General features: G+C 27.1%; 1 protein-coding gene across 1 annotated transcript; it reads left to right on the top strand.

Moving 5' to 3' along the window:
* The first annotated feature begins 1,236 nt into the window (after positions 1-1,236).
* On the top strand, positions 1,237-7,882 carry LOC132920987 (endoplasmic reticulum mannosyl-oligosaccharide 1,2-alpha-mannosidase). Its single transcript, XM_060983768.1, has 8 exons — positions 1,237-1,774; positions 1,836-2,003; positions 2,080-2,410; positions 3,352-3,500; positions 3,589-3,780; positions 3,852-4,039; positions 4,100-4,391; positions 4,460-7,882. The coding sequence occupies exons 1-8, from the start codon at positions 1,685-1,687 to the stop codon at positions 4,817-4,819; spliced, it is 1,770 nt and encodes a 589-aa protein (XP_060839751.1). The 5' UTR covers positions 1,237-1,684; the 3' UTR covers positions 4,820-7,882.
* Positions 7,883-15,569: the final 7,687 nt, after the last annotated feature.

Here is a 15,569-nt window from a genome sequence, read left to right as displayed (position 1 = left end):
TAGTAGATATAGGTACTGGATACTAAATATAGAATATCTAACCGGGTATAAAATGCAAAAAATTACAAAATAACAAAATATAAATAATGCACGAATTTATTTATTGACCAAAGTAAAATCGAAAAAACAACATTTCAATTATCTAAAAATAAATTAGAATATTTTGAAAATTATATCATATATTTGTGTAAATAAATTGATAATATTATAAACATTTGTGAACATTTTAACTTTTTATAATTATTCATTTTTTAATTATAACAAAATAAAAAAATACATTTTGTCGAAATATTCTCAAAAGTTACAGATTTCCTTAATTTTTTTTTTGTTTTTCCTGATTATTGAGAAAAGTTAAACTATTAATATTTTTACTTTTGACTAAATTTCCAAAAACTCTCTCTAAACTCTAAAGTTAAAAATCTATGTATTTTTATTTTTTACTATCCCAAAAGGTGATGTGATGACACTATGTTATTACTAGGTACCTATGATAGACGTAAGACGGCCATTGTAAATGTAAAATCAGCACATTCATCGATCATCGATCTGCTCTAGGTTAAGTTAAAATCTATCTTAAAATCTGGGGGAATGATAGCTATCTTTAGCCTGACAAATATTTGCACTTATAAGCTTGGATAAATAATCCACGATTTAGATAAACACGTATCTATTGCTTCAGATACGTTATTATTATTACAGATCTAGCCATCTAGGTATTGTCAATGATGATATTTTTTAAAAAAAATTTATAACATTTGATATTATGTTTATGTCGTTTATTATTCTGATGAAGTACAGATACGTTTAAATATATAAATATTTTTGGTATGTAGACATGTAGTATACAGCAATCATCAGTTTATATTTAAGTATTTGACTAAGTATAATGCAGAGTAATACTAGTAGTATTAATATGGTATAATTTAATCGTAAAATGGGTTGTTTTATTGTATTTGGATAGTGATCGTGGAATGGAACAAAAATAAATAATAATAATAATAATAATTTATTATATTTCAACAGTGCATTTCACTGCATAGTTAAATTTATACTTGAATTTTTATCATAGATAAATTTAATATGTGATGTGTTTTACTCACGGATTAATATATTAATCCGCGGTTTTACTTTTGGGAAAAGTACCTCAATCCCATTTTTTTTTTATCACGAAACAAAATAATTGTATTATCTTAATTTTATCAAATAACGTTATCAACTTTTAAAACGATTCAGTACACAGCACACTACAATCACAGAATAAGTATAAGACAATATGCAGGACACAGGTCACAGATCAAATTTCAAAACGTCGAACGTTCCTATCTCGAAACTAACAAAATCCTGTTTGATTAATCAAATTATTAAGTTAAATGTGTTTTGTGTTATGATAAGTACTAACTATATAGATAGTTAATTAACTGTGGTTAGTACACGCTGTACCTTATTTGCTCTAGACAAACGAATAACGATTTACCATTTACGATTGTTGTGTATTTCTGTCACCGTATTATTATTATTGTTGTACGCTACCACTTTTTTTTTTCGAATAGATTTATTGTTTAACAGTTAACAATTGTACGTACCTGCATAGGTACTTAAAATATTTCCTACGAGCGTATAGCTTGTATTTAATTTACCTGATATATGTTTTCAACTATAGAAAAAACACTGACATCTACTGAACATGATAAAGGACCATGTGTCGTTGAATTTCGACACAGTTTTGTTGACGGGTCCTACACAAAAATACAGCTGCAGAAGTTTTTATCGAAGGGTAAAGGATACAAATTCATTTTTTTTTTATAACTAGTTTAATTTAATTGTTTTTTTTGCAGTGTTGGAGACAATTATCAAAGTTACAAAAATTAATTTTATACCTGTTGGCTAGTGTAATATTAATTTCAATCCTTTTGTGGTTCATTGGAACTAGTAAGAATTTTGAAGAATTATCCGAGACCAATGTTCTTAAGTTACCACAACCGACTATTTGGCCTCAGAATGTTGTATGTTTAATTTCAATATTGGTGATTTAAATGAGCTATATGTTTGACTTATCTAATTACTAATGATCTATTTTAGAAAGGAAATTTGCCAAATTATGTAGATGCTGTAAAGTTAAATGAAATTGAAGATGTTGAACCTCCTGATCAAAAAGAACAAATAGCTGCACCAGTATCTAATGATGCTGTAAACCTGGTGTCTAGTGAAGGTATTCAGTTTATGCCAGCAACAGGTCATAGACAAACTGCAGTTTTAAATGCATTTAAACATGCATGGAAAGGATATTGCAATTATGCCTGGGGACATGATCACGTAAAACCTATAAGTAGAAAATACCAAGATTGGTTTAATCTAGGATTGACTATTGTTGATTCTTTGGACACATTATGGATAATGAATTTGAAAAAAGGTAAGTTCTGCTAGTAATACTATTAATTTGACGTAAAGGATGTAAACTTGTACATCACAAATTAGACATTTTAATATATTATATTGTATGTTTTTATGCAATAGTAAAATAATGTTCCATATAGATTACTGAAACAATTTTGTCCTAGTTAGAGTATATTAATTGATATATTATATCAAATACAGGCAAATATTATTTTTAATTTGAAAAAAAAGCATAATTATAAAATTATTATAAATTTGTTTATATTTATAGTTTTTAATTGTCAGTACATTCATTATATTTATACTAAGCAATGTACAATACAGGTTTATGGGCATATAGGCATATGCCATATAATTTATTTTGTATGTTTGGTTAAACATTTAAATTGTCGTTGTAACTTTTTATGTTAATAAGTATCATATTAAGTTTATAATTGTGTGAATGATGTACAAAAATTAATATTTAGTAACAAGGAAAAAAAGTAATGGATTTATTTAGCTATCTAATGTTAACATTCTCAATAAACACATGTACAATTGTAAATAGTCGAGTGTCATTTAATATTATTGTTATTGATCAGTAACAAATATTGGACACCTGGCATCTTTTGTAAAAGTTTAAGTCAATACTTAAAATATCCTAATTAAAAATATATTACTATTTTATTCAGTACTATTGATAAGTATTGTATATATGTGTCAAATAAGCAATAATGAAGTTTTAAATTACTTTACTTCACACTACTAATTACTTGTATTATTATAAACACCAATTACTCATATTATTAACAACAGTAATTACTTAATTAATAATTTAGCTAGTATAATATAATATATTAATTATGTTAAATTATGTTTTCACATAATATTGTACTAATTATGATTAACATAGATTATAAATTAGTATAAACATTATTTTCTTAATTTGATAAAATAATGGAATATGTTTTATTTTAGAATTTGATGAAGCTCGTGAATGGGTTAGTACCAGTTTTAACCTTGATCATTATAAAGATGTCAACCTATTTGAAACTACAATTAGAGTGTTGGGTGGATTTTTAAGTGCTTATCATTTGTCGGGTGATTCATTATTTCTTGATAAAGCTGTAAGTAATAGTTTATTATTATTAAATACTGAATATTTGTTTGTTATAAATTAGAATAATAATTGTATTATCATTTTATTTTTTACAGCTAGACATTGGTTCACGACTTATGCCATGTTTTACAAAATCTCCATCACCAATACCATATTCAGATGTTAATCTTATCTCACATATGGCTCACTCGCCCAAATGGAGCCCAGATTCGAGTACAGCCGAAGTATCTACTATACAATTAGAATTTAGAGATTTATCAAGGTCTACTGGTACAAAAAATTTTGAAGTGAGTAATATTAAATATATCTAATAATTTAATAATTTAATCTAATTATGATGTATGCAATTCAATTTTAGACTGTTGCATTCAAAGTATCTGAACATATTCACACATTAGAAAAACCTAATGGACTCGTGCCTATTTATATAAATCCAAATACAGGCAAATTTCATAGAGGGTCTGAGATTAAAATTGGTGCTAGAGGTGATAGTTATTATGAATATCTTTTGAAACAATGGATCCAGACTGGGAAATCAATAGATTTGTAATAATGATTAATTATTAAATTTCAAAAGCTTCAGTTAAAAACATATGTTTATTTTAGTTTGAAGGATGACTATTTGGAAGCCATTGATGGTATAATCACACAATTAGTGCGAACATCGCCCAAAAGAAATTTAACATATATAGGAGAACTGAAGGCAGGATCACGAAATTTTCATCCAAAGATGGATCATTTAGTATGCTACCTGCCGGGCACATTAGCGCTTGGTGTTCATTATGGTATGCCATCTAGTCATATGAGATTGGCTGAAAAACTGATGGAAACATGCTATCGTATGTATGCCGATCAACCAACATTTTTATCCCCGGAAATAGTATATTTTGGTACAAATGTAAGATTGAATTGATATTAAAATAATATGTAGCATCTAATAATTTTACTTATTTTTGTTTTTTACAGGTGGATGTTAATCAAGATATGTATGTTAATATAAATGATGCACACAGTCTATTACGGCCTGAATTTGTTGAAAGTCTTTGGTACATGTATCAAATATCAGGCAATACAACATATCAGGATTGGGGTTGGTTAATATTTCAAGCATTTGAACGATATACTAAAGTAGCTGGTGGTTTTACGTCCATTGGCAATGTGTTAGATCCAGAAGATACACGTCCTCAAGACATGACTGAATCATTCTTTTTTGCAGAAACCCTTAAGTATCTATATTTGTTAATGTCTGATGATCGGCATATGTTATCTATCGATAAGTATGTGGTTAACAGTGAAGGGCATCCATTGCCAATTAATAACCGGTGATAAATAATTAATCTAATTATTTATAGTTTTGCTGTTGAGTTAATGCATGAAATTTTATTTGTCTTTATTGGCTGTGAATTTTTGTTTTATCGGTTTTGTATACTTGTCCACAATTACCACAAAATATTTAACATACTTTTAATACTAACTAAAATTTTTAAATTTAAATATTTTGATATTTAATTAATGGTTATAACATTTTTATTTATTTTTGATTACTACTATGGTGTTTTAAATTTATCAATGTTAATAACTTTCTTTATCTCTTATAACAACATTTAGTAAATACAATAATTAACACTCAGAGTCTAAATTGATGGTTGAAAATTAAAATATAAGTATGCCATTATTAAATTGCTTTAATTGGATTAAAAAGTATTAAATGTACTACTTATACTTACTTAATGTACATAAGTGATTAAATTATTTATAATAAATTTAAATTGTTGAAATGTTTTATAAGTTATACATTTTTTAACTATAAAATTGTTAATAATTACATTATTTGATATGTATACTAAACTAACTAACTGTATTTTAAATATTTATAATTTATTTAAATAGATTCTAAGAAAGCAAGGAATTCATAACTTATACTTAAAATGAAAGACAATTGAAATGCTTCAACAAAGAATCACTAATTATTTGCTATTACCCCTTATAAGATAAGTCATTTTTTCAGTACTTTCTTATTATACGAAACTATGGCCATTATCACGACTACCGCCCAGCACTACCTCTGTTATCGCGACTATCACAATATCTTTATGATATCCGATATCCGTTGTATACCAGTGTTACAACTGACAACTATCTATAATTACCTATATTATTAGTTTTACTAATGTTGGATTTCCTTTTAATTACATTTACTTTATAGTTAAAATTTGACTGTTAGCTGTCTCACTTAAATTTTTCAACGTATCCTGTCGCATTGTCAGAACGTAAAATGATGTTAATTCATCAACATTTAAAAAAAATGAAATCCAATTTCCTTCAATTAACAATTACAAATGATTAGTAGTATTAGATAATAATATTAATGTTTCACTAAACGAGGTAGTTTCATATAACAGAAAGTACCTTTTTTTTTTAAATACATTTTAATAATATTGAAGGTAATTTTTTTATTGCTCCACTATTCCTTTTTATTTTTGCTACTGCTTCTGATCGATCAGAAAAATATTGTTACTCATCATTATATACAAATATGATGCATAATTTCATTAAATTATTAGAAAGCTTACAACAATTTATAATAGGCTGAATTCTATCATAATATAGTTAACCACCCTCGTTATTTTGTTGATTCAAACGGTACATATTTAAAACATCGATAGGTCATATGGTTTCTATAAATGAGGCAATAAAAAGCGCCATTTATGATTTGTTTTTGGCAACATTTATGTGAACTTAATGGGATACAAAGATAAAAAAGATACATTTGATACTTTTTGAAAAAAAAATATATTCTTTATCCAAATTTTGGCCTCCATTATAATTAAATTCTTAAACATTTATTATACTTTTTTAAAATTTATTTACAATAATTATTATTAATAATTTTTCATTCCACATCTTATTTAAATTCGTCTTTTATGTTTTAAATTTCAAATAATCTTTTATAAACATCAATTGTTTAACTTACTCATGTAATAGCAATGTTCTTTTATCAGATACAATTGGCCAACTTGCTTGATTTTTAATACATGAATATTTTGAATAAAAAAAATCTCATGAATGTAGGAAACTAAGTGTTATATAGATAATTAAAGGCATAACAAGAGATCTGTTCTTTTTTTTAATTTTAAAAGGTTTTGTTTTAGTCGTCAAACTTTATTTTTAATTTCCAACAATGAACCTACTACTTACTAGCATCTTCTATTCTGCAGAAAATATGCCATGCATCTTATATGTTGCTTGGTATATCCACTTAGAACTTTCCTAATTACTGTTATAAGATTAAGTGCCTTGTCAATTTTTAAGTACATTGGTATTACTTTACAAAATGACAATTTTTCAATTAGTAAAATTAGTTTTATTTTAAGGTTGATTAGGTTAGTTGTAGTACTATATTGATCTTTGTAATGTTCAAGATTTAATGTTATGTATAGTTAAATATTATTTAATTTAAATTTAATATAATTATATACTTTTGTAACGTATTAAGAAATATTGAAATTTATTATTTAGTTATAATGAGCCAGTGGTGGAGCAATAACATATTTATATCAAATTAAATAAAAACAATACAACATAATAATTGTAAATAATTTAATTAATTAAATACAGTTAGCTTACATTTTGAAGTAAAAATTTAGTAAAATTTTTTTTATAATTTCAAGTTTAAAAAATGACTTGCAAAACAATATTAAATAATGCCACATTAAACATTTGCTTCATTCTCAGTCTGTATCTTGTTTTGTTAATTACTTGTTTTATGTGTATAGTCGAGAATTGATTACTTGCGTCCAAGGGAAATAGAAATAAATTAAATTTATGCTTTAAGTTACAAACCTCAAATATAACTTATAAACACTTCAGAGAGTGAGAAAAAATTTAATGTTATAAAGGTTTTTAGGTTTTTGAGTTATCATGAATCGACTATGTTATAATTTTTAAATCAACCTGTTATAGTTTTATAATTATTATGCTTAAAATTAGATTGTTAACGCACAATTGTTAGTTGTGCACTTGTATCTATAATTCATTGCAGGATATTTGTTATTATATTTTGTGTAACAATTATAATTACACAAGTCACAGGTACCTTGGTACCTATATGATATTTTTAATTTTTTTTTTTGTTTTGTAAAAGTAACAATGAATGACAAATGTATTATTTAAATTATGAACAAACAATTTTGTTAGAACGTACAAATGTTTTATTGTTTGAATAGTTTATATCATAGACCTATAAATCTATATACTAGTATGGTCTATGGTTTGTATAGCTTATTATTTTTTTACACTAAATAAATTTACATACAATTTGAAAACCATATCTTGTTTAAATAAGAATAATGTAATTATATATTAAATATTATGGAATCTTAAAACAAATTGCATTGATGAATAATTATTGGTTTTTGATGATTTAATGTTATTGTTATAAAATTACTAAAAAAAACAAATTAAATATTTTTAAAACTGATCCTTTACAAACTCTCCCTATCCAATAAAATTACCATAATATACAAGTCAATAATTCGACCAGTTTGGACACATAGTATTCAACTATGGGGTACTGCAAAGTCATCCAATACAAAAACACTTCAGACGTTTCAATCCATCTCCTTACGATTAGTAACGTCACAAACAGTTTTCACAAAGACCTAAAAAATTCCTACAATTACCAAAATTATATAACTTTAAATTTCATACCTATACTAACTTAAACTTTCACAGTAACCCATTGATAAAACAATTGTCTTCTATCTCACTTCCTGGTAATGTACAATGAGAAGACTCAAAAGAATTAAGACAGTACCCTAGGCCCTAGAGGCTTATTAAAATAAAAAAAATAAAAAAAAATCATAGTAATACCAAAAAAATACCAAGTTAGGTTTGTACTAGGTGGCACTGCTAAGTGCCTGTCCATAAATATTAATCTCCTGTAGTCCTGTCACTAACCATTATAAACTATCGAATTTTTTTATTATTATAATTATTTTATAGATTGTAAATTATTTTAATTAAATAAATAGAAAAAAAAATTGATCCTTGTATAATATATTAATATATAGGTACTTGAAGGAATCATGTTTTAAAATTAAATCTATTCTATTTTTAAATTTTCTAACTGAATGAATTTTTGCATTACCTTCAGCCTTTTAGGTTTAAAATAATGAATTACAACATTATACATTTTCTTCAGAACATTAATGGAGCCAAATTAAAAATGTTGTTTGCAAATAAAAGTGTTAGCAACACCATGCAAACCAAATCGGTCACTGTTCAAATTTCACTATACGTCCTAAACTCCTAACATTTGGGTCTAATACTTAATTTAGAGTGAATTTGTTCTGTACACGGCCCCTGAGAGGCCGAGACACCAGTAGATATTATAACCAGAGTGCAGAAACATTAATATCATATAATATAATGAATTACAATTTGTGTGTACCATGACAAAATACATCCTATGATTATTTCCTTTTACAAGATTTATTTTAACCTAGGTATTATAATAATTAAAATAATATAATATTATAATGTCCAATTAAAATAATATAATATTATAATGTCCAATAGTCCAACTACTCCAACTAAAGATTTTCGAAGTACGAACAACTTTATTTTGGTGTCAGAATTAAATTTCAATAAGTACCTATGTTTACCTGAAATTTGATTCCAATGTTTTATCCGTGAGATGGCGTTGGGCATTTCTCCGCGGGAACGATATTGCAGAATAATCCGATTAAACGATACGATCATAGAATACGATTCTACGTAGTGCGGACCGATTCAATTTTGAAATAGATTTCCGGAGAACATTGAACGAAACTTTTTGGTGCACTTTTTTACAATTTTCGTTATTTATTTGATACCCTACAATAAAACCATACTTACGAACGTTACCACAAGACAGTAGTCAGTAAGACACTAATATTCTGTCAAGTCGAATTTAAGTCTCTGCAGTCGCCCGGTTCATATACTTTTGGCTTTTCACGCACCATGTGACTCACGACGTGTTAGACGATTATTTACACGTGTGCCGATTACTCGTTATAACATTAAAATAATATGTTGGTGTCGCTGTAAATATTCATTCTTATTAAAATTATTATAATCCGATGGCGTTAAGACGCGAAAACGTGTTTTTCGGTTGAAAAAAAAAATATAAGGAAATTAATTTAATTTGGTAAATCGATCAATTTGATTTTGTTCGAAGTGCCGTCGTTGTCGTCGTCGTCGTGTAGGTATTTTGTGAAACGGTTCTGCTGGTTTTCACCAAACTAGTATGATTTATTATGCGATAAGATTATTTTTTTTCTTTTAATTATATTATATTATATATTTACGTCGCGTAGATACGTATGTATGCACGTCGTAAAGGTATATAAAGGTATTAAATAAATATATAAATACGCACAACATGAGTTTATAATATATTATTACTGTTTATTTCAAACGTATTTTTTTATTTTTAAATTCTATTTAAATTAAACATTCCGTGTACACTGCAAGTCGAATAACACTGTATAGAATTTTTAACAGCTGCAAACCCACCTAATGGTCAGAGCAGACGTTTACGTTATTTTATAATGTATTTATGTGTATTTTAGACGTTTAACGGTCAATCAAGTCGATTGTCGATAGATATTCTATTGATATATTATATATTATATTTAAACGATTCTTCAAATTCGATAAATTGGTTATTGATTTCCGCAGTACGTTGTAGGTACCTATAGAATTATATTATTGATCGTGTACACAACCGCCGTTGCTGTTTTTAGGTATCAGGTGGACCGAGGAATGTTTCTATTGGTTTTATAATGATGTGCGTGTGTGTATTTTTAGATTCTGAGCGCAGTGATTAATGTATCGATTTTACAACGATGTATATTTTCCGTCTGACATCGCCTAAGTACTGATGAGGCAGTAAAAATGAAACTGAGGGTGGTTGCTAGTAGCAAATTAGATTTAGTCGGTATTTCGAGAGGTCAAAAGTAAAAAGTTTCCAGTGGATACTTAATAATTGAGAAAAACTGAGATTTTTACGCCAAACCAGTTTTCGATAAAATGTAATATTGATACCGTCATTTTATTAAAATTCAAAAACGAATAACTGTGAAAACTTGAAATTTTCACCAAGCGTTTATATTATCATTCTATATTCATGATGGTTTAATTTAAAAAATATTTTAACTCTTTTTGAGATATATCTATAGACGGTTTAAATTTAAAATACCGATAAAAAATTACGAATGGGTAAAAATTTTTGAAAATGTATTACGAGATTCATGATATTATATCAGCTATTTATACGACGAACTTATTCACACTGCTATTTTACACTTATAGTGATATCTACAGTAAGGCATTATTAACTCAAAAGTTAATGACAATATAATGTAATATGGTATACTTGGTATATATAGGTAAATACATATTAGTATAATAATTAAATACTTATAGTATAATAAATGTTGTTTTTGGAAAAATTAAATCAACCTACCGTCGTAATAATATAATAATAATAAAATAAATTACTTTAATAGCTACCTACCTATATCAAAATACACATAATATGAAATATACTTATAGTCTGTTCATTGAGAGAAAACTCGTCGTTTCTCCTCACTACAGCACGAAATAGCTGTATAGACCCAGCGAGGCCTACCTAGGTATACGTATACTTAACCACCAGTAGCTATCGAGTGGGGATAACATTTACAATGTCACTTTCATTGTAGTAGGTAATTGCGATCCATATACGAACAATAATATATGATAAAAAATATTATATCAATACCTATTTTCTATATTAAATAAATATATCTACTTATAGTTATTAATACATTATTTTATACGGCTCATCGAGAGACTGGGAATACACAGGTTCGTGCCACTGTTGTATGTTTTCGGTGTTGTCGAATTTTGTCCAGTACCTGTTGAAGAAGTGCTCAACGGCTTACTAGTTACTGGTCGTCATCGCGAGTGGCGAAAGTGACGGTGACGGCTTAGGAAGCCTTTGAACAGTTGGTACTATCGGTGGAGATGACGGCTTTTGTATAGTTGCATTAGGTGCAACAGGTAGTATTTGATCAGGAATAAATGCTGGTTCGACTACGAGTTATCAGCCGTGGATTTAAATATTTTCTGCCCCTATAAGCACGTACATTTCAACACCCTAGTCACTGGCCTCACTTAAATTTAATTTTAATTTTTTTTTCACCAGCGCATTTCAAAACAAATAATAATTGTGTAAATGTAACCCATAATAAAACACAGTTGACATTGCTTGACAGTCACTATTTAAAAAAATAAAAAACAATTATTCACCTAATAGAAAAAATCCACTCCTTTTGATAAATGTATAATAATAAATAATCATATTTAGATATTGTGTGTAGGTAACACACTTTTGTTGTAGTAGAAACATTAAACCGCGTAGCTTAAATAAGTCTGTGCATTGTGCATGATTTATATACCTCGAATAACTATAAACAACTTCCTCAACATTTAACGAGTTGGTTAATTCAATTACAATTAATAAAACTAGCAATGGCATTAATCTTTCTTGTTTCATTTAAGACCATAAAAAATATCACGATAAATTTGTAATGGAATCATTTTTTTTTAGGGCTATACATTTAGGCTAACCTAAGTAACTGACTAAGATTTGCCTTCTCATAAATCCGCTCGTAACGGTTTCTATTACAATAATATTGCAGTGATGACGCATGCAGGTGTAGTGTAATATAAACGTTAAAAATATAAATAAAATATTATTATTATTTTTATTTTTTATAAAATATTTAAAGCAATAATAAAATGTATACTTATACGCCATATAATATCTATATAATATTATTTATACAAAATTTTTATAATCTAAGGAATGTGATGTGAAAATACATATATTAGTTAGTTATATCTTATCTAAACACAGTGGTAAAATAGCCTGATGTATTATAATATATTTACAACGTACATAATACTGTATATATAGACATATCTAGCCAATACTCTTAGACATCTAATAAACACAGTCGTCCTAAATTTACTTTTTACTACTTATCGTTAATTTATGGAATTTGTAATGTCATATCAAAATTCGTTTTTGATCGATCAGTTACGTTTCTCCGTGTAATTATACATATTATCTATAATATATATATATATATATATTAATGTGATACTGTTTATTACTATAAACTATTATACTATAGTGTATAATATATATATCTACCTACGCAGTACACATATTATCGTATACCTATGTATATATAATAGTTTATTTATCCCGATATCGAGGACAAAACCGTTCTATAAAAATATAATATATGCACGTATTATAATTTATACTTAATAGAAACCTAATCGATATTATATTATAAAACTCTAGATACGTTGTTTATTTAATTATCTCCGGCGAATACCGGCACAGGCCAGCGTGGCGCCGAATACCAATTCTATTAAATCAAATGCTAATATTTCAAAATTAACATATAATTCTGTACATAAACGCGACCCGATCGTTCTCCAATAGAAAATATAATAATATTATACGCACGCACATTTACAAGAATTTATATAATATCGAAGACAATATTAATATTTATTATTGTTCTTACTATCTATACTTTCTATAACAGTGGCGTAGCCATAAGGGGGGGGGGCTAAAGGGGCTATATCCCTCCCATTGGCTGTATTTTTTATATTGTTTTGAAATATTTAAATTTAAATATGGAAATTGCTTACAAATTTTAATTAATTAAAATAGTAAATACGTTTGGCGATTGTAAACTGCGCCCAAAATACAGGTAAACACAAATATCACACATGTAAGCTGCGCCCGAATTTTTATCAAGTGTGAAAAGGTGACATGTAAACTGCACCAGGGTAAAATTTTGGCTGAGACACGATTGAGCAAAATTTTCGGTGTATCAAAGGAAATTAAAATACAAAAAAAAAAACTTGCCGTATAGGCGGATTGTATAGTCAAGAATCGATTTACACTATTTGATGACAGACTGCAGGTAAAAACACTCAAATCCAACTTTTCCGCATTCAAAACAAGGCCTAAGTATCGAGCTACCTAATCAGTAGTAGCAACAACTTCGTCAACATCGTTATCACCTACCTAATCACCAAACTAAACTCGTGATTACTAGAATTTCTCCAAGTTGTGTTTCCGACCTAGGGTACTCACGTACACCGGCTGTTAGTTATTTTAATAAAACCATAAATAAAATCTTCGACATCCAGCAAACAATGCAAAAATAAATTGGCGCAAACCATTAGTTTTTGAGTTAAAGCCTTGCGAAAATCATGATTTTTGGTGTTTTGAGCATGCACAACGCTCTATTTTACCACGCTTAAAATTAATTTTTCAATTATTATTATGATATTATAATTTCCTACCTCCACAATAGAAAATCAAAAAAAAAATTATGCAGATATTTAGCACACAATTCGCACGAATTCGCAAGCCTAGTTTCGAAATTCGCACGACATTCCTTCCCATCATAAATAAATAATCATAGGGGGAATGGGATGATAATTTCCCACTTTGGCAATTATCGATTTATTTATTTTATATGAAATGTTATCAAATATTTATTTCAGTATTTGGTATTGTCGTAGGTAATCAGAAAAAATAACGGTTTTTTCAATTCTAGTATCACCATGTCGACGTCCCAGTTTAAAATTGCAAACACTCAAAAATCCTTTTTTCGAGTATAATGGTTTTAAAAAACATTAAATTTGAGAATGGCTCCAAATAATTCTAAATTTTGTATATAATTACCAAATTTGGTTTGTGTATTTGATTTAATGGTCTTAATATAATATTACCATATTTTTTAACTTTAGGTTTTAAAAAACTATAAGCACATAATGCGTTTTTGAATTGAAATATCACAAAATATAACGCAATAATTAGACTATTATTTCGTTTTTGAACTGAAATGAAAAAAAAATTATGCAATAACTAGATTATGCTTCTTTATTGAACTGAAAATCATAGAACATATTACGCACTTATAAAATAATATGCATGCCTAACATTTATTTCACTGTGAGTTAAATCTAGAGTTCTAATAATCTATGCATCGTCCGACGATGATGGGTTACAGATCTTAATTCGACGAGTGTGTTAATAACTCGTCCAGTATGGATGTGACCCAAAATAATTCATGCCAGGTGCCTATAATAATTTAACTTGTCTATATATAGTAAGGTAAAAAATAGAAAAATATAAGTACGGTATTTTATTTATATTTTTGTTTTTGTATTATACATATTATACCTGCAAACTCTTTATTATATACTGACATACTGTGTGTATTAAACAATATTATAACGAATTATTGTATTATACGATATATCATATAGGCATTAGACATTGTACACAATAAGTACCTATAATATATGTAAAATTGAAATGTCTTTATTTTAAAAATTACGAAAATTACATAACCATTATTGCGGCATTGCCAATATGCAAATGGAAGTAACACATTTTTTCAGTAATTCCTAAATATAAAATATGATAAACGGTTATGTATATAGATACAGTAACTATTTAAATGGGTAGTTAAAGTAACTTCAAATTAACTAAAAAATTTAAAAAAAAAATTGATGAGTGATAATAACGACACCCACTAAATTGTGACGTATTTTTTTCGCCATCTACATTTTAATTTTAAATATAATCTTTTGTTTATTTGTTGCATATCTTAAAAAATAAGCTTTTCATTTTTTCTATCACTATATTATAATATAGTTCATAAATAATATCTAGGATATGAATTGATTAATTATTGTTAATTTAAAATTCAAATAATATGCTCTCAAAACGTGTGTTGGCGTCTGCAAATATCGCCTGAAGGTAATATCAAAAAAAAAGTTTAATATATCAAAAAAAAAAAAATAATAATAATAATAATAAATGTATATTTTGTCTGTGTATTTGATCGGAATTAAATTGTCTAATACGATTAGGAAAAAATATACACAAATACCGTCAGTAAACACTATTGACACATTGAACGATTGAACTAAAAACAAGAAAGAA

The sequence above is a fragment of the Rhopalosiphum padi genome, chromosome 2 (assembly GCF_020882245.1).
Source record: "Rhopalosiphum padi isolate XX-2018 chromosome 2, ASM2088224v1, whole genome shotgun sequence".
In the NCBI taxonomy this organism is placed as follows: Eukaryota; Metazoa; Arthropoda; class Insecta; order Hemiptera; family Aphididae; genus Rhopalosiphum; species Rhopalosiphum padi.
This window is presented reverse-complemented; position numbering and strand designations above follow the sequence as displayed.